The sequence below is a fragment of the Equus przewalskii genome, chromosome 13 (assembly GCF_037783145.1).
Source record: "Equus przewalskii isolate Varuska chromosome 13, EquPr2, whole genome shotgun sequence".
In the NCBI taxonomy this organism is placed as follows: Eukaryota; Metazoa; Chordata; class Mammalia; order Perissodactyla; family Equidae; genus Equus; species Equus przewalskii.
The window spans coordinates 35,045,946-35,070,177 of NC_091843.1; the positions used below are offsets into that span (position 1 = coordinate 35,045,946).

The window sequence follows — 24,232 nt, forward strand, 5'->3', positions numbered from 1 at the left end:
ACACCTTCCTCCATCTGAAGAAGCAGCTGTAACCGTCGGTTGGGCACTTCCTATTTCGCTCATTTTCTTTCTCTGCTCAGTCTCACGAGAAGCTGCTAAGGAATTACGAAGCGCGTGGCCCAGATCTGCTAAGACAGAGGCAAGGCTGGAAAAAGGGGCCAGAAATCAGGATTAACTGATTTAATGCCTGACTTGTTTATCCTGCATCATCTGGTGATGTCCCCACTGATCCCTTCAGAGCGTGCCGTCTTATTCTAGGCTTTTGCACACAGTGAAAGTAAATGAACAGTTTAGTGACAAAGCAAAAGAATTCATCAATGGAGGAAAAACAACTGCAAGCACACACGTGCATGAGGATCAGTGCACAGCCAGCCTCTCTCCCTTTGTGCCCACGGCTGCAGCCGTCGTGGGTGCTGGTGTGGGAAGGTGCTAGTTCACAAGAGGGTCTCAGACACAAGTGTAAGAGACTCAAGCACCAGGAGGAAGCCTTTTGGAAGCAACTGTGCCTTTGTCATGATGCACTAAGGGCATGAGAATCAGTGAAAGCCAGGCTCCACTTGCAACTGGAAACAACCAACTTTTTTGAAGCATTTTCTTTTTCTTTGGACGGAACTAATAAATCTTCCTCATTCCATCTTCAGGAGGGCAGCTGAGGGTTACTGGACCGTATAGATGTCAGGATGATCCAGACAACCTTAGAGGGTCTGTATCTCGGTCTAGAAATGAGAACCACTGACTTCTGGTCAGCAGGTTATCAGCCAAATCAATCATAGACTGCACAAAAGTATCCCAGAAAAAAAAGAAGAAGATTAGACATTTATTAGCATTATATGTCAAGCACTATATTCAGCTCTTTCTTTCTTCTTTAGTTATTATGGCGACTCGGTAAGATAGGTGTTATTATTATACTCAGTTTATAGATGGGGCAATTAAGAAAACATGAATATAAGCAATTTGCTTCTGCTCACCCAGCAAAAAAGTTTGGAATTGGAATTCAAGTCAGATCTGACTCCAAATTATAATCTTAATCTTTATGCCATATTCCCTCCAAATAGTATATAACATATTTTGAGTCATAATACCTTAAAAGTATCAAAAGGACAGAGCAGAAGGCAGAGGAGCATCTCATGGTGCAGAGGTATGTTGAAAAGTATGCTTAGGTCACCCATGGAGTAAACGGAAGATGTAACCTCTGTCCAGCTCAGTCCATGAGGACTCTGATGCATGAGTCAGCAGCCAGGCGTGGTCCTGGATAGAAGGGCTTAGACAAGAGATGCTGGGGTGGTAGGGAAGGGGAGAAATGGGGACTCCTTCCTAACATTCTTTTGAATCTGAAGGAGAGAGCTTCAGAGGCCCAGAGGCAGATGAAATAATCAGTAGACAGTTCCTATTTTGTCTTTGCCTAGAAATAAACACCAATCAGCATCATCAGTGAAAAGGGAGAATATATTCAAAGTTAGTTCTTGGCTCACTACACTGACTCACAGAGCTTCTATGAGAACAAGAAAAACCCTGAAATGAGGGCAGGATAGCGGGGCATGATTTCATGTGGCTGCTTTGATTGAGTAGTTCTCACCTTTCCAGATGCCTCCTCATTCTGCACTATTTGGTAGTCTAAAACCACTTCCTCCTCCATCACTTCTTCACTCCATCACTGCTGATTTGTCAATGAATTATTTTATGTTCTTCCCCTTACCATCTGGTAATATTAGCTCTTTAGTGAATTACTTTAACTTGTGCATTTGCTTTTTTGAAAAATGTGACTTTTAGTTGAATTATGCAATATTCATAAATAGCAAATGCTGGTTGATTAGAATCAAAGAAAACCCCTAGAGTTGCCAGCAAAAATGGGCCCTTATCTGCACATGTTACTTAGATAGCTTAATCATTTGAAAGCTACCTGATTATTTTTGGAAAGAACTTTTTACATACACACCTATGTCATCTGTTATGTATGTATGTACATATTTGAATTTGGATGGCTTCTTGCAACCAGCCATGCTATGAATATAAAGCAATGGGTACACTTGGATTTGGAGCTAGACACACTTGTGTTTGAACTCTACCTCTGCCACTTACATCCTATGTGAACTTGGGTATGTTTCTTATCCTCTCTGTGTCTCCAGTTTCTCATATGTAAAGTGGATATAATAAATTCCTTGCAAGATTGTCATGAGGGATAAGTGAGATCATGCATGTAATGTGCTTGGCACAGTGTCTGGATATATTATGGCTCAATAATTAGTAACTATTATCATCATCATGATGTTCTATTAATAGAGGATTATGGTAGACACTATTTGTAGTCTCCATAATCCCTCCTTTCTGAAAACTGCCACAGGGATGGGCCTCCAAAGCCATATTTTTATTATACAACACTGCTTTAGTGACTGGTCAAGAATAAAGAAACTGAAAAAACTATGAGTTTTAGCAATTTTTCTTTGCTCACCAAGCCAATGGGTTCTCAATCTAACCTGGCGGATTCTCTTTCCTGAAAGTTTAAATTAGGAATTGGTCTCCATTTATCATCTGAACTAAGAAACTGGGAGGTGGTCATGTTTGGCAATGTGCATATCAAGGCAGTAAAAGTCAGTCTGCAGAATGATGTAGACGTGCAGAAAGAAGCAGATCTGACTTTAACTTGAAGTCAAAGAGAGTGGTACCTTGGTTCTGATAACTTTCCACCACCATGAGAAGCTCCATTCCATCCATCCATCCATCTACCTACCTACCTACCTACCTACTTATCTAGCTCCCTTTTGCTTACAACTTTGAGCGGGTTTTCATTGTCTTCAACCAAAAGATCTTTGCTAACAGTGTCATCTCTCTGCATGAGGCCACCAGACCTTCTCTGTGTAGCTTGGTTGGCTTAAGCATTTGAAAGGTATCTGGTTATTTTATAAAAGAATGTTACACACACACATACACACCCCCTTATGTTATCTGTTTTCAACTCCTGAAGGACATTAAGTAGAAAATCAAAATAATCATGTATGTAAGGAAGGTATGCATGTAAGGAAAAGAAGAAAGCCATTGAAATGAAAAGAGAGCCATTAACATTTCTGCTTTTACAAAAACAGGTCATCTGATGGCTTTCCAGAACACAAGCAAGAAAGGAGAGACCCTGGGTCTTTACCTGGTGTTGCACTGGATACTGTTGGCCACTGCTGATCAGGCCCTCCCGGACCAGCCCGTAGAATGCCAGCCTCCTCCAGGTGCACAGAGCTGAGTAAACACATAGACCCAAATAATGGTTAGATCACAAATGCCTTTCCAGATCTCCTTCCACCCTCAGAAAGTGCTTATATCTCTGGAGGCTGGGCTGCAGCTAACACAATCTACTCACGCTTGAACTGAAGCAATTACTGCTGAGTAGTCACCTTGCATAAACTGCAAAAGCATTGCTGACTTACTGCCTGCTATACCATTCAGACAATAAACATGTTTTATCTTTATGGCAACTTTGGTTTTCATTAATGCCACGTGATGTTCACTAAATCTAACAGGAATCCCATCAAGGGGCTAATGCCATTTTAACATCTTAATGCTGAAGCAGATTAGAAGAGTCTGTTCTGAAAAGCCCCAATCCCCTCTTGCTGGTTCTCCTGTTTCTAGGTTTTTTAGAGCAAAGAGGAAAACACACGAAAATTATTTGCTGATAACTGCAGCATTATTCCAGTTTGGCTACCCAATTAATTCTTAACCTTATTTTCTGTTTTACTCTTTCTGTACCTTTTACTCATAGATGACCCGCCCTACATTTCCTGGGACTAGAGGAAGCCTATTACACTACTCACGGATCCCAGTTCAGAAGAGATTAACTCAGCATGAAATATTGCAGGGAGGGAGACAGGGACTGGGAGACCCTTAGAGGAAGCAGAGATAGAACATAAACCGTTCAAGGGTGGGGAGAACATCATATTCATTTATGCATTTCTAATGCCGGCACATATTAGACCCTCAGATATTTGTTGGATGAGTTGATAAAGGAAGAAACAAATGGGACCCCAAGAGTAAATATCATCCAAGAAAACCCTCATCAAAATTAGAAGGCACTTTTAAACTGGTTTATCTTGCAAATTAAGTTACTAAAAATATCTTATACCATCTGAAGTGGTTACGTGAGGCAAGAGAACAGGAAAACACGAACTATTGTCGGGGGAGGCCATCTATGAGTTCAATATTCTCTTACTTTTTTACTTCAAATGACATGTCTAGAGGAAATCCACTCATTAAGCTGCACCCTATTGCTTACCTTCCCTTCATTTATCTACACCCTAGAATTTTCTCTTTTTTCCAAATATTGATATCCTTCAGGTGTTCCTGGATCCTGCCAGCAAATTATACAGGTTCAATCAGATTCATTCTGAAGACAGTACTACCCTGCAACCAGCTCAGCTCAAAGCAGAATTTTAAAGGAACAGTTACATGGTGTCTGAGACTGGAAAGGCCAAGAAGCCAAGCACGTGTGTGAAAAAAATGAGGATTATTTAAGTTCACAACTCTAATATATGTTCAGTGAACTACATTGTGAAGAATAAATTAGATTTAGCTTCAATTTTTATTTCACTTCTTATCCTACTTAAATCTTATAATATCTTAACTGAAACCTGAATAGGAGCACATTTGGCTTTTTTTTTCCCATTTGAAAATGAGATAAGGAAGTGATATGTTTTAGTACTTTATTTTAAATGTAGTTTTTAAGGTGCACCTCATAGCTTTGGTACTTTTCAGTAGAGCACCAATTCAATCGGGAGAGAAGGAGCTGGTATTGTACACCATGCTTTTTCCCATTGTGTGGCTCCACCATAATAGCTCAGATGCAGGCAAAAGCACAAGCTGGTCTCTAAGAAATATGAAGAATCCTTCTGAAACCTAGTATTCTCGCAGCTGCGTGAGTGTTTCTGGCCAGGTTCTAAAGTGACATCTCACCAAGCCAACGACCAATCTTCAGCCCTTCACTGACTGCTTCTCATTCCGAAATAGCACCCATTATAATGATGTCTGCTCAATTTGTAATGCAGTGCTTGAGAATATTAACTTATTTTAATTTAATGCATTTTTCATGGGCTAGAGCTAATTTTTCATTAACTCAACACATATTTTGTAAGCCGTCTCCTGAGAAATTGCTCTAGGTTTGGTGAAGATCTGCTTAAGAGTCGCCCAGATGTTCTGACGGGCTTTGGTTTGGAGTTTATTTCTTCTTTAAAACCAAACCCTTTTGGTAGTAGTGATCGTTAGTTTTTTGGCCCCCTCATTTGGTTTCCAAAGACACTCACAAATCACGAATCTTTTATTTGGCCCCATGGCAGGGATACTAGATCAGCTCTGGGAATCATGGTAGTTCATCAATTACTGTCAAAGAGACAAAGTGGAGAAAGGAAAAATATATTTAATCTGAGTCTTAGATTAATGCTATTACTCTAGGCGAATCTACAGTAAGCTAGATTTGGTCTCCAGATATTTAATAAAGGCCCTACATATGGCTCAACCTCTGAGGAGCCCATGCCATTGATGGCAATACGAGAGCTGCGAGATGGAGAAGATAAGAAGACTCTAACTCAACAGGGATGAACACCAACAAGAATCACAACCAATTATAGTGGTTGATAGGATATAACAGTTAACGTGTGATAAAAAACCAAGGTAGACAACATGTACATATACATTACACAATGTACTCAAGTTCAAAAGCATCAGTATTAATTACAATTTTTAAGGGAGTGACAGAAAGTTTAGGTGGAGAAGGGATAAAGGAAGTTGGAATTGCTTCCTTATAGAAATTTTGATGAAAGTACATGGTAGCCTGTCTCTGTGATCTTATGCGAGATTCTTATTTGCTAGCACTTGATAAGATTTGGCACTGAGCACTTCCAATGTTTCAAGGAACAGACACAGAGAAAAAAAATAATGGCATTCCCCTGGCAAAGCAACTAAAGCTTCTTAGTCTTGACAGCTGCTTCCTGCCTGTGGAGACATAGTTCATCTGAGCCACACAAAGCTAAAGGTACTTCTGAGTGAAAGAAGGAGGGAAATACGTACCTGTGCATTCCTGCTCTCAGGGAGGCAGAGTAACGCCAGTCAGGATTGGGCTGTCGTGGCTGCAAAATCACAAAGAGAGTTTTTGTTAATATGGCAAAACAATGATCTCCCAGTGCTGATGTTAACTGATTAGTCGTTTCTTAAATATTCCATGCATCTAAAAAGGGTTTGAAGAATCCATTTCATGTGCAACTCTAAGATGATAGCCATCTATACAGCACTTCAGGAGAAAATGAAATTATCTTATCAGGGTCCTCGCGCAGACTGAATATCATGGAAAACCAGATTTAATGATGCAGTGAGGACCGGTTTTGGATTAGCCTTGCCCCACACAGGTCTGCGTTCTTAAAGCAGCACTAGGGGATGGGCAGTCTGTTTTGAAACAGCAAAAGCTTTCATTATTTCTGCCCTCAAATGCCCCATTAAGGGAACATCCCCAATTTGGTGTTCTAGCTATAACAGGGCACACAACTACACACGTTCTGCTGGTCTGGCTGGACTGCAGAGGACTGCAATCTGCTGCTGGCTCTGCAGACTGCAGCATGTTTGACCAAGGATGGATGTGCCTAGTCTTAACGCCAGCAACTGATAACTGCCTCTTCTGCTGATTGAAGAGGAATACTAGAGAGAGGAAAACAAACCACTGCAGGGTTTGACCTTGTTTTGCTACATAATCCTTTTCAGAGAAGTATGCTTGTTCCCTGCTCCTCTGAGTGCTCTGCCTCCTCACTCAATTGCCGTTCACTAAGCTCTGATTGTTGAACAGGGAGTAGCTGAAACCCAAGAAGAACCTGATTCACTTGGCACCGCCTGTGGATTGGGAAGATCTGTTGCCCTCTGTCTACAAACTGTCAGTTCAAAGCGGAGGGGACAAAGAGGAAAGTACAGTCAGCTAAAGACGGTCTGGGAATTATGTGCTGACTGGAAGCTCCTCAGGAATCACTGGGGACAAAATCAATCACCATCACTATCTTGTATCTATTAGCAAAAAATTTTTTATTAAAAACCTGGGATAGACGTTCCTCTTGATGTGTTTTCATGGGCAGAGATTAAAGTGGCCCTGGGACTGAATACTGAGGTCTATTTGAGTGGAAAGATGAGGAGATGGAGGTTATACTCTATATTTTTCCCTGGATTATAATTATCATATTTGGTATACACAAAGCAATAGTAATACCACTAAACTATTTCAAAATGTCAATAGTTCTTGTTCCTGTCATTCTTACAGTGTATTCAATGGATGCACAGTATTTCATAAACACACTTCTTCACAACACCTAGGGAAGTAGTGATCAGCATCTCAACTTCCAGACAGACTTTGGGATGGCTAGATAGTATGCAGAGAGTCAGCCAAAGTCAAGGCCCAGAAATAGCTACATCTCTGGGATACTATACCTCAAATGTCCCCATACACTAACTGCCCTCTTTAGTCCCTTCCACTCTGCTGGCAAGATATGAACATGCAAGCTGCTTCATTCTTGGTTTTCAATCTCACAAAATGCTATGGATGTTCCATATAAAGTAGCATAAAACTATCTACAGATGAAATAAAGGGATTCCCATTTTCTACCATGGCTGTTAGAAGGAACAAAAGAGAAAATATTTGCAAATCACTTTGTAAATCTGAAAATATGACTGAAATACTTTTTATTAATCATATCATCACCATCTCTCCCCTTTACCATCAGCAGCACTAGCATCAGCTTGTCAGCTGTGAGAACCTTCCCTCAAGAAAGACTTTGACATCTGTTGAGTAAATGTTGCCAATTTTTCTATGATTGGGTAACATTCATGATGAAAATTGCTGCAACTTCATCTTTGGAATGAAATCACCAACCTAATTTTGCTGAAAGGCACAGTTCTAGCAGGAATGACCAGGAAACTCAGTTTGTTATACAATCTCACTTCCTCAATGACATTTAATTTGTCAAGCTGCTATTTTCTATAACAGCCCGTCAGCAACAAGATCCTTCTCAGATTCATTTGCCAGAATCATGGTCATGAGATGTCTTATGGCAGCAAGATCAGGTAGGGAAAAGGTAAGGAAGAAAGTAATTAATGTTTTAAGTATTCCCACAATACTAGGCAATGAGATGAGCACTTTATATATATTATTGCATTTACTTTAACACTTCTTTTTCAGATTGTAAATTCTATAAAAGGGATTATACCTGTGTTGTTCATAAAACATATAAACATCCTCAGATATTCATAATACATAGCTATGTCTTCAGAGCCTAGCAGGGTTCAGGTTCTTAAACTTTTAAAATGTTTTTGAATAAATACACTATCTGGGGCCAGCCCTGTGGCCGAGTGGTTAGGTTTGTGCGCTCCACTTTGGCGGCCTAGGGTTTTGCCAATTCGATTCCTGGGCGTGGACGTGGCACTGCTCATCAGGCCATGCTGAGGTGGCATCCCACATGCCACAACTAGAAGGACCCACAACTAAGAAAAATATACAACTATGTACCAGCGGGCTTTGGGGAGAAAAAGGAAAAATAAAATCTTTAAAAATAAATAAATACATTATCTTGCAAGGGCAACATTACTGCACGTAAATTTACAAAATGAGAAATCTGAGCTGTAGAGAGACTAAATCACTTACCTGATTGTTGGGTTTGGCTGATAGACATGTTTAGGTCTTCCTAGCGTGGAAATCTGTGTTTTAAATAAATTTACATGGAATGACATATATTTTTCTTTCTCTTTTTTAACTTTTGGGTTTCCAAGATATTGATTTATTTTAAAATGATACAAGGGGCCAGCCCCATGGCTGAGTGGTTAAGTTCACACGTTCCACTTAGGTGGCCCAAGGTTCAGATCTTGGGCGTGGCCCTACACATTGCTCATCAAGCCATGCTGTGGTGGCATCCTACATGGAAGAACCAGAATGACCTACAACTAGGATATACGACTGTGTACTGGGGCTTTGGGGAGAAAAAAAAAAAAGAGGAAGATTGGCAACAGATGTTAGCTCAGGGCCAATCTTCCTCACATACACACAAAAATTAATAAAAATAACATAATACAAAATTAAAAGTAATAAAATGTACATAGGTTTCATCCAAACTTGATTAAACTTGGAAAAATTCAAGTTGAAATGTTGACTACTGATATACCCCACACAGTGGAGATATATCAAGGCCTTGAACTAACTGTGATTGCTCAGTTCTCTAACACTTGGATGGTACATCCCAGGACCATGCTGAATTTCTTTGGTGAAAACCCCCAGTATGTTCATTGTTTTAAAGCTTAGTCCTTTAGTAAATTAATAGGCACAAAAACTCACGATGTGGAAAAACTGAATTAGGTAGTTCATATGGGCGATGTAGTATTATTGAAGAAGAAGAATATATTTAATTTTCTATCAAAATTATAACAAAGATTTAATTTACCCTGTAATGGTATTAATTATTTATACCATAGAATATTTGAGCCACAGAAGGGTGAATCACCTCTTCCAAAAAAAATTTAAAATAAAATAGGTTAAAAAATACACTATGTCATAACTTATAGGACTCCTCAGGAAATAATATGTTATCTTCTTATCATGGAAATCCATGTTGAAGCTAGCAATAAATGGCCTTCCAAGACATGAGACTACATGTGGCATCTCCTTTTCCTTCCTAATAGGACTCTATTAAGGACGTATACACTGCAGATTTCTCACAGTGATATTTTGTGATCATTGATATAAACTGTGATAGGCAGAATCCTAAGATGGCCCCTAAGACCTCCATACCCTGGTGTACATGTCCTGCATAATCTCCAAGATTGTGAATATGATGGATCTTACTCTGTGGTTAGGTTAGGTTACATGGCACAGTTGGCTTCAAAAAAAGGGAGGTCATCTGAGTTGGAATGACCTAATCACATAAACCCTTTAAATCTGACATCAGAGACAGAAATCAGAGAGATCTGAAGTATGAGAGGGAATCCATGTGAGAGAAAAAGCTCTGAAGATGGAGGGGGCCCTGGGCCAAGGACCTGAGAGCAACCTGCAGGAGCTGAGTGTGACCTCCTGCCAACAGTAAGTAAGAAAATGGGGAGCTCAGCCCTCAAGCAACTGGATTCTGCCAACAACTTGAATGAAAGTGAAAGCAGATTCTTCCCCAGGCCCTCCAGAAGAGAACTCCGCCCAGTGACGTGTTAATTTCAGCCTTGTGAAGACCCGAGCAGAGAACCTAGTCGCAGCAGGCAGGACTGTAAGGTGATAAATGAGTCTTTTTTTAACCACTAATTTGTGGTGATTTGTTACAAAGCAATAGAAAATGAATACATAAACTGTTGGTCACTAAGACAAGAAAGAATACAACATTGAAAGTAATCATTGTTAAGTTCCATATTAGTCTTCCAGTAAAGCAAAATGAAAAGGTGATGAAAATGAGAATTCTAGGTGAATATTTGCCTTTGAAAACAGTCATTTACAACTCTAATCCACAGAGCAAAAAAATAAAATAAACATAACTTTAAAATATACCTAACGGGCGCCAGTACAACAGTAAATGCTAGGTTTGCTTAATTCTGAGTGCACAGCCCACTAGCAGAGCAGTTACTCTCCCTCACAGTTTAACTTCCTGGAGCCCAGACTTCTGACCCTGCAAGGCCAGAAAAGAACTGATGTCACTTATGTGCCAAGGAACTATCCTTTCTCTTCAACTTTGCAATGTCAGATATTTCTCTGCATGTGTCAAGTTCAAATTCTTGAAAGAAAAAAAGTATAATTTTTAGGCTAGCAGATTTAAAACACTGCCAAGGAATCCTCTTGACCTTTGATTTTTGAAATCATGATTGTAGATTATAATGCTCAAAATATCAGGTGAATAAGCTAAATTTATATTCATACTATAATATGCATGGGCAGACTGGGCCAGGTGAAGTCCTACACAAGTCACATTGAAAGACACCCATAAACCCCCACTAAATTCAGCTAAACTTCTGGACGTGGCGATGGCAATTTTTCCTCAAACATTTGCAAACTGACATCATCCTGACCTCTCATTGAGAGCAAAAATTGGTGGCCAACCAAGGCAAGTATCCAGAACTGATTCTGCTCTTCTGGCAAGCAGACAGCATGCCAACAGACAATTTATAATATGCCAGGCTGAGTCCCTGCAGAGCATTCTGAGTTAGACCAGATGCCCATGTGACGCTCACTCCTGGGTCAGAGGAAAGGGTAGACCAATGACATTCAAACTATAATAAATAGATTTCTTCATCAGTCAGAATATGTGCAAGATAAAGGGACAGAGAAGAGCTTAGCCATTATTCCATCTGGCTCAGCAGATCTGCAGAAGAAGGGAGGAAGGAGGTAATTTGAAGAAATTATTATATTATCAGACAAAAGAAGACAAATCTCTTCTCAGAAGAACAGCCCCATAACCAACATGGAAATGGTAAAACAAAACAGCCCCACCCACTCAGAGGATGTGGATGTGACCATCAGAGGATGAAACACTGGAATGGAAGTTCTCAGATACAATTTCCTTGCCTATTCTGACCATGGTGCAGTTTTTATAAATTCACCACCATGCCACTTTACACTAAGCGTAAATTCTGGTTCAGGACAGTCACCAGATAGAAAAGTCAGTCCTGGGGGAATAAATCAGGTGCCACTGAAAGAAAGGCTAACCCTTTCAGGTCACTATATCTGGAATTAGGGTGAATATGTACGCTCAATGGCAGAAATAACTGAAGATTTGGTAACTACAAATTGCTTTAAAATAAGTGAAAGTGACGCCAACAACTCTTTTCTGCTACTCTTTTGTGACTTCCACATCTTATGCCAACTGGTCCCACTGCCACAGTTGGACAAATCTGCCCAGAGCACTCAAAGTGAGTCACTAGCAGTCACAGGACCATAAATGCACAGAATCCACCTTAACATTTGGTTCCTTTTCTTGGAGATTCTGAAGAGGGTACTACCTACATTCAATAACAGGTTTTCAGAAGTCTCCAAATAGAAATTCTGCCCCATTGCCAAAAGTTACTTGAAAAACCTCACTACACGAGTGGCTTGTGAAATAAGCTCACTCCAGCAAAAGATTAGAGTCTGGTGTTAAAGGCTGATGTTTAAAAGCAACAAGAGAGAAATCAGAGAAAGAACAGAGATAAAAGATCTTAACAGGCTTTGCCAATAGTAAAACAAATAAAAATATATTTACTCACTGATCCATTTGTGACCTACTTCTATGGAAGGAATGACTCTTTTTCCAAAGCAGTTCATTTGTATTACTAGGTGAGCCAGTGGTAGCCTAAATGCCTGAGTATCCCAAATCAAAAGGAGTATAAACACTTGGATTTCTGTTTACTCAAAACTATTTCAAAAAGCACAGTTTTTGGAGTCAGAGAGGCATGACTTAAAGTACCACTTTTAAGTGATTGTGACTGTGTATGCTACTTAACCTCTCTGAGCTTGTTTCCTCATATGCTAGAGATTGGATAAATGTTTGTTTAATGTATGACTTACGAATAATGAAACCATACATATAATGCAAAGCAAAACATTGTTATATAGCAGGGTGGTCAGTGAGTGCAAATTCCCTTACTCATCCTTTCCAATCCCCATCTAACTTCAATGTCGGCACATGGCATTAATTGCACCCCAGGACCCTCCTGCACCTGCAGTAACAGGGCACGGAAAAGAGAAAGCCTAACATGAAATTGAACAGGTTGATCAAGCAGTGACTTTCAGAGTTGAGTGATTTTGTTCCCATTTTGCCACGCTATGACAACATGACTCACTCTCTCCCTATAACTGCACTAATTTCAGGCGCAGTAGATTTTAGAACTCTTCACTGGATTTCCAAAAGTGTCTGCAGAAATTTGCCTTTATTAAAATCATGCACTCTCGTGGCAAAATCTCACAGGAGTAAGCACTTTTCTGACATAATTTTCTCCCTAGATTAAAGGTTTGTGTACCAAAGTACATAATAACAGGCAGGTCAGCGTAAGACAGAAATAAGTTCATGTATCAAATTGCCCCCAGCTTTGAACAAGGAGAGGGAGGGTAAGAATGTCATTCCTGGGAGCTTCCGGTTCACAGCTGGGGGCAAAACTGAGCCCAGCCAGGCCTGCTCTTGGTTCCTCTTCACCCTGCAGCCCACCCCAGGCCCAAAAGGGCTGCACAGGAAATTAAGCAAATGTCTACAGCATCCTTATTTAAAGCTAAGGCCTTTTATATGCTTCCAAAAGCTATCCTCTAAAGAATTCTGGAAACTCCTTGATTTTTCCCTGTTTTTCTTAATCTGCAATCTGCCTCCTGTGGCTGCTCAGCACTGACTAACATCAGGCTGTTCTGATAAACCTACCTACAAGGTGGATGGGAAATTCTCCCCCCAAGCCATCTGTTTTCTCTGTGCTTATATACTACTTTAAGATTAGTATGAATTTAGAATGTGAAAATACAGACATTAATAAAAAGACAGCAATATGTCAATGAAAATACATCAGAAAAAAATACAGGAGGGACAAATATTACTAACTCATTTTGTAGTAGCTGCACAAGTCCTAGCTACAAAATAGTTGTTTGGGGTGATAACAATTCACTGCTATTTATGGAACAAAATTTTGGCTTCTGAAATCCAAGTTTAAAATATCACAAAGCAAATCCCTACTATTTCAAGCACGCACATGGACACAAACACATCTACACATCATGCCCTGTCAATAATTTGCATACATTCTTCATAATAATGAGCAAGCTGTTCTTATGTCTACCTAAAACTTAAAATCAGTGTACTCACTAACACCTGTCTTTCATGTACAGTAAGCCACCCATTTTCCAAGGCTTTTGCAACCAGCTTTTAGATCCAAATAATGACGGTGTGCTTTGGAACATGTCAGAGTATTGTCATTTAACTTAAAGACATGAGGGGCTTGAAGAGGCTACTTCACACCTCATCAAAACCTTAGGTACTGCCAATAGGAAATCAGAAGATTATAGATGGCATTCAAGTTAAACGTAGGGAAATCCTCTTACAATGAATTCTATGCCAAGAAAGGTGACTAATGGGAGAGTTCTTTTCCTCTTTTCTTTCTCCCCACTCCCAGCTGGTCCTGACCTTCACCAGCACCCCACGTCCCTACTCCACTCATTCTAATATCTCCCTGGCCAACCAGACAAATTGGTTCTTGGTCTCTCTGCCTTACCATCAACCATTTCCTCTGACAACCTCTACAGAACAGTTAGCACATCAAACAACCAAAGCAAACTTTGGCTTCAGGGTGAGGTCCACATTCTATGGCTTGATCACCTCCGACATGAATTTCCAGAAGATCCTACTGCACTAGTTCAGTGCAATTTCTGGAAATATTAACTGGATAATTTTCACCATAGACAGTCCAAGGTATAAACAGGAACAGTATACAGAGGTGATCACCACGGCCTCTAAAGGTCCCAGAGCTTTGTAAAAAACAACACTTCTACAGGATTTCAAATGAGAACTTTCCCTGCAGATAATAGGACAGAGGCCATTTCTCTTTGAATCTCATAACATTACTCCCTACAGCATCATCTCATTCTCAAGCCTGTTCTATTTCTCCACAGAGCTGTGCTTTAACATCAAACATTTAAGACCAATCCTCATTTCTCAAACAATTTTATGGTCAAGGCTTTATATATCTGAAAATAAGATGAAAAGTAAAACCAATTCTCTGGTGCTATTTTTCTAGAGAGGAAACAGTAAATTATAATCAAATCACATACTACATATATATACTCAGTTTACCAGATAACCTCTGTCACTGTTAGTAACTCGATAAAGCCATCACATGATATGGGGGAGGGATATGTGAAAAATGCATGACTTTGTTGAAGACTCCTTGACTGCTACCTCACCTCATTTTGAGAAACAGCCTCGTTTTTGAGAATAATCAGGTTCCCGGCACTCGGCCCACTTTGGCCTGTGAGGTGCCTGCTGTCACCGGCTGCTGCTTGGGCTCCCCCAGGCCCCGGTCCTGTCTGGGCCCCTGTGTTGTAAAACATGAAAGTGTCACTCCCTGAGCCTGCTGTCAGACAGGCCTTGTAGCAGTAGGTCTTAGTGAGGGAGCCATTCCCTCGCACTTCAATGAAGTGAGGCTGCACTTTGAGGCCATGCGGTAGCCTGGCATCGATATTGTTATTGGCCTGTTTGTACAGTTCTGCAGGGGAGCGCTCCCTCACTCCACAGAAGCCTCCACAGCACGCAGTGCCATATGCAGTGTAGTGGTAGCACTTGATGATGCTCAAAACAATGATTGTTAAAAGAAATATAAAAGACACTGTGCTTAACGCTATTATTAGATAAAGTGTAATTTCAGAGTATGTCCGAGGACTCCTAACATGTCTCTGAGTATCAGGGAGGATTTTGGAGACTCTGTCCACCACAGCTATTGTAATGGCCACAGAGGCTGACAGTGATGGCTCTCCGTTGTCTCGGACCACCACAGTCAGGTTGAAAGTGGTGCCACTCTCGTCTCCCATCTTCCTGGTAGTCCTAATTTCTCCTGTGTGGAGCTCCACTTTGAAGAGGTCCAGGTCAGAAGACTGGGCCAGATGGTAAAAGAGCCAAGCATTTTGCCCAGAGTCTGAGTCCATGGCTATGACTTTGGTGACCAGGTAGCCAGCAGGGGCAGTCCGAGGCACCATCTCAATGGCTGCTGACGAATTGGTTGAGGTAGGATACAGGATGTGAGGGGCATGGTCATTCACGTCCACTATATACACATTGGCGGTCACAGTGCTGCTCAGTGGTGGGCTCCCCTTGTCCTGGGCCTCCACAGTCACAAAGAACTCCCGAAACTTCTCATAGTCAAAGGAGTTGACAGCATAAAGGCTGCCACTAGCACTGTTAATGGAGACATAAGAGGTGACTGGTAGCCCTTGAATCTCCCTCTCCAGGAGGGAGTAGGTCACCTCTGCATTCTCCTTTTCATCCGGGTCTGTGGCTTGCACAGAGCAGAGCAACACCCCTGGCAAATTGTTCTCCTGGATGTAGATGGAGTAGGAGTCCTTCTGGAAACTTGGTGGATTGTCATTGATGTCAGAGATCTCAACCCGCAGTGTCCGCTGGGATGTGAGCTGTGGTATTCCTCCATCAGTGGCTGTCACTGTGATGTTGTAGGCAGCCACTCGTTCCCTGTCCAAGGGGCCATTCACCACCAGTGTGTAGGAGTTTCCAAAGCCATTCAGTCGGAAAGGCATTGTGGCCTCCAGGCCCAGACTCACTTTCCGGTTGAGGCCTGAGTCTTGGTCATTGACGCTGAGAAGGGCCACGACGGTGTTAGGTGCAGCATCCTCAGGCACTGGGCTATACAGGTCCGTGAGCACCACCTCTGGTGCATTATCATTCACATCCACGATGTCCACCAGCACCTTGCAGTGACCCACCATGGGCACTGGACCCCGGTCAGTCGCCTGCACATAGATCTGGTAGGAAGAGGCCTCCTCATAATCCAGCGCTCCACTTACCCGCACTTCCCCCGTCCTGGCGTCGATGCTGAAGAGCTGCCTCTCCCGGTCCGACGTGTAGCTACTTAAGGAGTACCTGAGCTCGCCATTGGAGCCCTCATCCGGGTCTGACGCATTCAGCTTCACTACCAATGTGCCTGGGGGCGCGTCTTCCCGCAGCTGGACGCGGTAAGTGGACTGGTCGAAGGTGGGAGAATTGTCGTTAGTGTCCAGGACACGCACAGAGATCTGTGCTGTGCCCGAGCGGGCTGGGCTGCCCCCGTCCACAGCTGTGAGAACCAGGTGGTGCAAGACTGCCTGCTCGCGGTCTAGGCCCTTACGCAGCACCAGCTCCAGCACCTTACTGTTCTCCTGCAGGGGTTTAAGGTCCAGCTCGAAGTGCTCGCTGGGGCTGAGCTCGTAGGTCTGCACCGAGTTGGCGCCCACGTCGGGGTCCTGCGCGCTCTCTATATGAAAGCGCGCTCCAGGTGCCACCGATTCGCTTACCTGAAGCTGGTAGTCCGGCCGCGGGAAGCGCGGCGAGTTGTCGTTGATGTCCAATACCTCCACCTCAACGGCGCTCACCGCCACGGGGCTGTGCGCCAGCACTTCCAAGCTGAGCAGGCAGCGAGGCCGCTGCTCACACAGCGCCTCCCGGTCAATGCGCTCGTTGACGAAGAGCGCTCCACTTGTCAGGTCCAGCTCCAGGTAGCGCGGGCTGGGCGCACCCAGATGGTTGATGCGCAGGCAGCCCGGCCCCAAGCGCCGCAGCTCCAGTCCCAGCGCGCTAGCCACGTTGCCCACAAGCGCTCCGGGTGCCTGCTCCTCCGGCACCGAGTATCGCAGCTGGGAGGTCGCTGGGCCTGGCAGCAGCAGTAGCAGCAGGAGAGGCAGCGGCAGCAGCCAGGACATGGGCAGCCGGAGTCGCGAATGCTCTGTCGCCCCAGGTCTGCTGCCCGCCAGCTCCATAGCCACCGGCCGCGGCGGAGGCAGCCGGGCAGGGCCGGAGGCAGCAGCTTCCCCGGCCGCGCTCCACGCCCGGGCCCCGCCTCTGCCTCCGCTCGTGCCGCCCTGCGCCTGCTCCCCCACGGCTCACGCGCTAGCAAACGCCGGGGGCCGCTCCCCTCGCAGGCCCTCCGTGGGGCTCCTGGCCCCGCCGCCCCCGCCGACTCCCCATATCTCAGCTCCTCCGCTCGCCTCGGAGTCGCTCAGCCTGGCTTCGCTTCCTGCCGCGCCGCCGCCGCCGCCGCCGCCGCCGCTGCTGCTGCTCCAGGGGGAGGGAGAAGGAAGCAGAAGGGGAGGGGGAGGAGTGCTCAGCAAGTCCGGCCCCGATTCCACACCGAGGTGGCGGACCGCGACCTGGACTGATCAGCCGCTCCAACCGCTCCAGCCCCGGCTCCTTCTCCCTGGACCTGCCGAATCCCAGCAGACCGCGGAAACACGGCCACTCCCTTTCTCCCTGCCCCCACCGTCATTTTCATCCAGTCTCCGCGGTCCCTAGGCTGCTTAACGGGTCTTGTAAGGAGATTATTCTAGGAAAAGCAGTTAAATCTCTAGGACTCGGACTATTAGCTCCCCAGGAAAAGATTTCCAAGCGCAATTCAGCAAAATAAACTGAGGGCCTTAGCTAAGTATGGGTACATGGGCGGCGGCTCCACGTTCAAAGGAGACGAACGCCAGGGAGGCGCTCTGGGGTTACTGATGATGGGGACTATTTACCTGTCCCTCATGTTTTCCCTGGAATACTCCTAAGTACTGCAGAAAGTGTTCAACTCCTAGGGCAAAGGCAGGGGGATGGCAAGCGCTGTCCTCTTTCGTGCAGCAAGCCTAAAACTAGCATCCTGGGATCCAAACACTCAATTCTGCTCCTATCCATGTGGCCCTTACTTTCGTTGTATGCCTTTGCAGATAACCAATATTTCAGGTTTTAAAATTCTCTCTTTAAAAAATTGGCTCCATGAAGCTGCAAGCTAAGCTCTTATTTGACCCCTTTTGATTATAGTGGGGAGAATCTGGTAGAATTCGAAAGAGATTCTCCCCTCAAGGTTTTCCTTATTTTACTTCAAATCTTTTTTATTTATCACCCAAGACATTTTCTTTGTTCTTTCAGGACTGATTTTAAAATTTTTCTTTAATGGATGACAATGTCTTCCAGAGCCTGCAAAACCGTTACATCAAGAGAGTTACTCTTGATCTCCCAAGCCTGGCGGGAATTCCAACTCCATTAATGCTTTGCAGTGAAAAGTCTGCTGTTATTAAGCAAAATGTGGGAGACGCATTTATCTTACAATACACAGCAATTTCAATAGCTGCAGCTCTTCTTCCATAAATATAAGGCTCCCTTACACCTATGGGCCTCAGTTCCCCTAGGAGTCCCCCTTGTATTGCTGCAGACGCAACAGAAGGACAACCAGGTCTCTTCAGTGAAGGAGGCAGAATGATCAGAGCAAGGCTTTCTGTGCTGTGTCATTGCCTCTGCTTCTCTGTTCTGAACATCCACTCTCCGTAGGCCCTCTCATCTCTTCCAGAGGAGTTTAAAATCCATTGCCCCACATGCAAGAAGCATTCATTAAAATGTCCTTTCTTTTCCTCATCTCCCAGCATCCTCTCACTCCTAGATCTTCCTCTGTGGGTCATTTTCTAGCTATGGACTGGAACGCAGCCAGAATGAGACCTGGCATTTGGCATGCTTCCCTCCTTGACGGGATAGTTGAAGAGGCCAAGGCAATGATCCTGACACCCAGATTTCAAAGGCCTGAACTAGCACATCCCTTCTACCCACCAAGTACACTCGCTGACAACCCTCCATAACCTAACTAATTTTATCTAGAGAAGCTCCCAGCTTCCTCCTATCACTGCTGCTTCTTGTTTGTCCTCTTTGTTCCCTCAAGGGTGCAGAGTGGGAAGCAATTTCCATCACATTCTATTCCTGTCTCCTTTCTTAGGTCTCTGGCTTCTCCCTCTCTGTCTGCTTCCTCCCAGAATATTCCTACAGTAACTCTGTCTCTGCTGTGGTAATTTGATCTCAGAAAGCCTTAAACTCTCAAGTGCACAAATTGTAGGCCTGGCCTATGTCTTCACCCATTACTTATTTCTGAAAATAAATGGCTTAAAAGTGGAATCAAGTTATAAGTTGTCAGGAAGAGTGACCTTTCCTTCCCTCATCTTCTCCCAGGCCCTCACAGTCACTGCCACCTCTGCCCACAGCTCCGAAACCTGGCCACTGGGTATTGACCATGCATGGACTTGTGCCCCTGAAAAGATCACAGGCACTTAAGGAAGAGATTAAAGTGACAGAGGCTTGGTGATGTTTTTAATGGAAGCCCCCAAATGTCACATCCCCGGAGGAAAACCAGGGCTTGTCTTTTAGCAATCTCATCATCTTTCAGCAAGGACACCTGCCAGGTTGTCCATTTTGATGTGTCGGGATCATAAGCTTCAACTGGTATTTACTCCCTCAATGACTGAGAAGGCAAACAGGCAACCAACGCAAATCAGCCACCTTTTTCAAAGACGTTGTGCTAAAAACGTTATACTCCATGTTTGGCACTACTGTTGTTTCTCACACTACTGTACTTAGCCTCTGGCCAACCTCACTAGCTGGTGGAATGGGATTGCTTAGACTGCTGGCTAATGCTCTGTCACAAATACTAATGCTGATGCCTCAGCTGTGCCGTTTATGCATTCCTTCCCTTGGGCCTTCAAGAACCCGCTACTAAAAAGCAGAATAGCACAGTGATTAGGAACACAGACTATGGAGTCAGTCACACCCTTGCCAACGACCAACTGTATGGCCTTGGACATGTTACTTAATCTAAGCTTCAGATTAGACTCATTTTAATTAGGGAAGACAATAATAAGTAAAGTTCATAAGGTTGTTATGATTACATGAGGTGATGTATATAAAGCAGTTTGCATAGTGACTGACAAGTACATTATTACTATTATTTTTATTAAAATGCAACAATTTATTATGATCAGATAACACCTTAGTTGACAGTCTCTATATAGCATGGCCCTTCAGGTATCAAACACAGATAAGCACCTGGCATAGGCCATACAGGAAGTCAGTGATGACGGAGAAGATGAGTGAGCAGCAAAGTTAAGCTTTCCCAACTATTTCTAGAGCTCATCCTGTATTCTGAGAACAAAAACTAGTCCCTTTCTATATCACCAAGGAAAAGAGATTTCTGTCATGAGAATTCCTTCAAGGGATTTGTTTCTTCACAAGAGATTCACCTTTTTAGGATACATGAAAATACTTTAGCAACAGAGTGCAGAAGAGTTCCCAAAAATGCTGTAATCTCCAGCACCCAATATAGAGTTTGGCACAGACGTACTTAATGTTTTTTGAACAGAACTAAATTTACAACTTTACTTGTCCAATTCTCTCAAATAGAAATAGCTTCTTCTTTTCTCTCCCCATTTCCAAATCTTATATATGTTTCAAGGTCCAGCTTTAAACCCAACTAATCCATGAAACATTGTCTATTATAAGCATAATGGCCTTTTTTTCTCTTTCACAGTCTACCAGGTATCTCTGAATGCTGACATGTGTCACCTCTAATTCATCCAAATGCTTTAATATTCTTTCTTTTTTTCTTAAAGATTGGCACCTGAGCTAACACCTGTTGCCAATCTTCTTTTTTTCCCCCTTCTTCTCCCCAATGTCCCCCGAGAACATAGTTGTATACTCATTCTAGCTGCAGGTCCTTGTAGTTGTGCTATTATTTCTTTACCCTATTTATAAGCAACCTGCAAACAGAAGCCATGTCTTATATTTCTGTATATTCTTCACAATGTAGGAAACCTTATAGGCTCTCAATACATAAGTGATGATTCTTTCATTTTCTTCAGATCCTTTTTTAGCAAATTCAAGAAGAACTACTACAATTCAGGCACATCCCCTTTGTTGTATATAGACAGACCATGTCTAATAGAGAGAGAGGGCTCAAGAGCCTGCAATGATTTTACTACAGATTTCTCCCTTTAAAATTTGACATACAAACTATTTCAAACTAGGAGAACTGAATCCTACTAATAAAGTTGCTGGACTCTAAGAAAGGCTCTTCCCCAAAGTATTATGTTATCACTCTTTTTACTTTGTATTATAATTACAAATTATAAAATAAAGGTATTTTTTGCTTATAAATAACAAGAAAAGCGCCATGATAAGACAAGTGCCATGATAAGACATGGCACTTGTTTTCCCCCGTGCCAGACAAGAACCTTGAAATAGCACCCCATAATTGTATTTGTAAAATGCATCTATCACGAGGCCATTGGGCACAGGAGCAAAACCAATCACAATACAACTGAATTAAGCCTATAAAAAAAATACTGGCACTCAGTGAACTCTCTTAATTCACATAAATTTTCCTTTCTCTATTATTAGCATCATTACAAATCATTTTGCTTTGGGAAACCAAATAATCTGGCATATTTTGGCCACAGGGCAAGGGGACATGCTCATTCGTTTGATCAGGCTTTGGGTTGACCGTTATGAGAGTATCTGCCGAATACGGAAGGATCTAATTTTCATTTTTCAGTTGTATATTTATGTTGTTCCACAAACTGAGCACATGATAAATAATTTAAAAACAGAGACAAACGAACATCTCAATGTTTAGTGTCGTCCAAGGTAGTTAAAAAAATTCCATCTTAAGGTGGGTGTGACAGATTCAAGTTGGCTATAATTCTTTTCTACTCCACTTATTTGAGAGGTGGAAACTAATCCTCTCTCCTTGAATCTGGACTGGAGTTAGTCATTAAATCTAGTTGTTCTGTTTTCTAAATATGTTTTAAATTTGTTATTCCATTTTCCTCTCTTGGTGCTGACTTAGTTTAGACTTCATCATTTCTCACCTACTAATGAGAAGGCCTCCTAACCTCCTAACTGATCTCTCCACTTTAAGTCTTGTTGTTGTTAGACTGTTCATTCTAAACAGAGTGTGGCTCCATACATATATAATGAATGTGTGGATGGAAATTTACAAATTGAATATGCTGCTTTGTGAGCTAGTGACTTTCCCGTCATTGGAAATGTTGAAGCATTGAATGAGTGTACATCTTCTTACATTTTTAAAAAGCAACCATTTTTCAAGTCTTAATTGATTTGATTCTACTGTTAGATCATTAGGATCTTCTTATTCCAAAATGAATTAAGAGATCACATTGGAATTGTGTTTAAATTCTGAAAGAGTCTATCTGAAATTATATGTATTGAGCAAAACATCTCTCTTCCTTTCTTCACATCCTAGGTAGGAACAACCAAGAATATGTACAGAATGGGTAGGAGAAAACCTTTTGAGGAGTGAGAACATTTATAGGTCTTTTTATTTTTGTTCTTTTTATTGCTTAATTTTGTTCTTATTATTATTCAAATAAAGTATTACAAATGGAGGGGGGAATTCCATCTTGTTATAAAGGAACAGGACTTCTGATCTTTATGCATCTACAGAAAGAAAATACTTTCCAATATGATATAGCATTCTTTACAGGTATTGCATCCAGTGGATGGGGAGATAAAAAAGACTTTTCATATAACATGACTGCTGAAATTTTTTCATATTCCCTTCCCTTCAGAGGGAATGCTTTAGCTTTTAGGGAGAGAGCCTCTAAATTTTTAGTTCTGAGAAACAAATATACTTTTGATTCTTGACTGAGGCATTTGAAAATTTCCTAGAATAAACAAAGGGACTCAAAATATATTTGGATGAATAACAATAAAAATGGAGAATAGGTTAAAGGATTGGGGCAGATTGTATAATAATAACAGATAAAATCAAATGTCAATTTTGGGACTTTGCTTCTCTATCAGTATTCTCAGTTGAAACAGCCTAACAAGAATCATAGAGTGTTAAAGATTGAAAGATATTTAGAAAGTATATTACCCAAATTCTTTCTTTTTCGTTGAAGAAAATGTTTAAGCAGAACTTGAACCTCAAGATCAGTGAGGAGGTAGGAAGCATGAAAGTACTAGAAGCAAGTCAAGTGTCTGTAACAAGATAAATGATCTTCCAGGGTACCAGAAGAGCTTACAGATGTGACTAGAGAACCAAATTTCCTATTTTTAAAAAAGTGCCTTGAATTTGATTTAAATTCCTTCACAACTCTAATATTACTGAAGTGATTGTTTATGAGCACTCAGAAATGAAAGGCATTCATACCAGGGACTACTTTGGCTTAACCAAAAACTGGTAACATCAAACCAACCACATAGACTTAAAAAGAACTGACATGGGCATTTTAGATTTTCAGTTGCTGGAAAATGCTACAGGCACAATCTATCTGGAATTCATGGAGACAGTAAACAAAGGTCCCCAATATACCCTTGCAGACAAAATAAAGAAAGGCTGCAAGACAGCAAAGTTAGGTGATTTCATAATTGTTTGAAAACAGTGCCAAAGAGTGTTTATCAATGGCATGCTTCAACCTGGAAGTCTAGCGGGTGACTGCAAGATCCACCATTAGTCTTAATTCACTCAACATTTTATCAATGACTGGAGACAAGGAAGCATCAACGGTCCAGACCAATCCAGCAGCAAGCTGAGCTCTCTAGAATGAGAATAACAACTGCCTAAATTAAGCCATGTTTCTATTCACTAACATTAGTGCCAATATTCTATTTGAGACTCAGTACATGCCAGAAATTCATAAGTTTGTATTTAAGCTAATTTCTGGCTTTTAGGATTGCCATGAAAACCTGTTCCAAGTTTCCATTCATCATTTGGGACTTCTTATTTTAATAGAAAACCTTGT

The 24,232-nt window shown here is 42.2% G+C and overlaps 1 protein-coding gene across 1 annotated transcript in view; it reads right to left on the reverse strand.

The window, feature by feature from the left end:
- Positions 1 to 24,232, reverse strand: part of LOC103563329 (protocadherin alpha-9) — a 130,189-nt gene that overhangs the window by 24,114 nt on the left and 81,843 nt on the right. Inside the window, exons 3-4 of the mRNA XM_070571745.1 lie at positions 6,043 to 6,101; positions 3,137 to 3,225 (exon numbers count right to left, since the gene is read on the reverse strand). Coding sequence (XP_070427846.1) covers positions 3,137 to 3,225; positions 6,043 to 6,101 — 148 coding nt within the window. The remainder of the gene's footprint in view (positions 1 to 3,136; positions 3,226 to 6,042; positions 6,102 to 24,232) is intronic.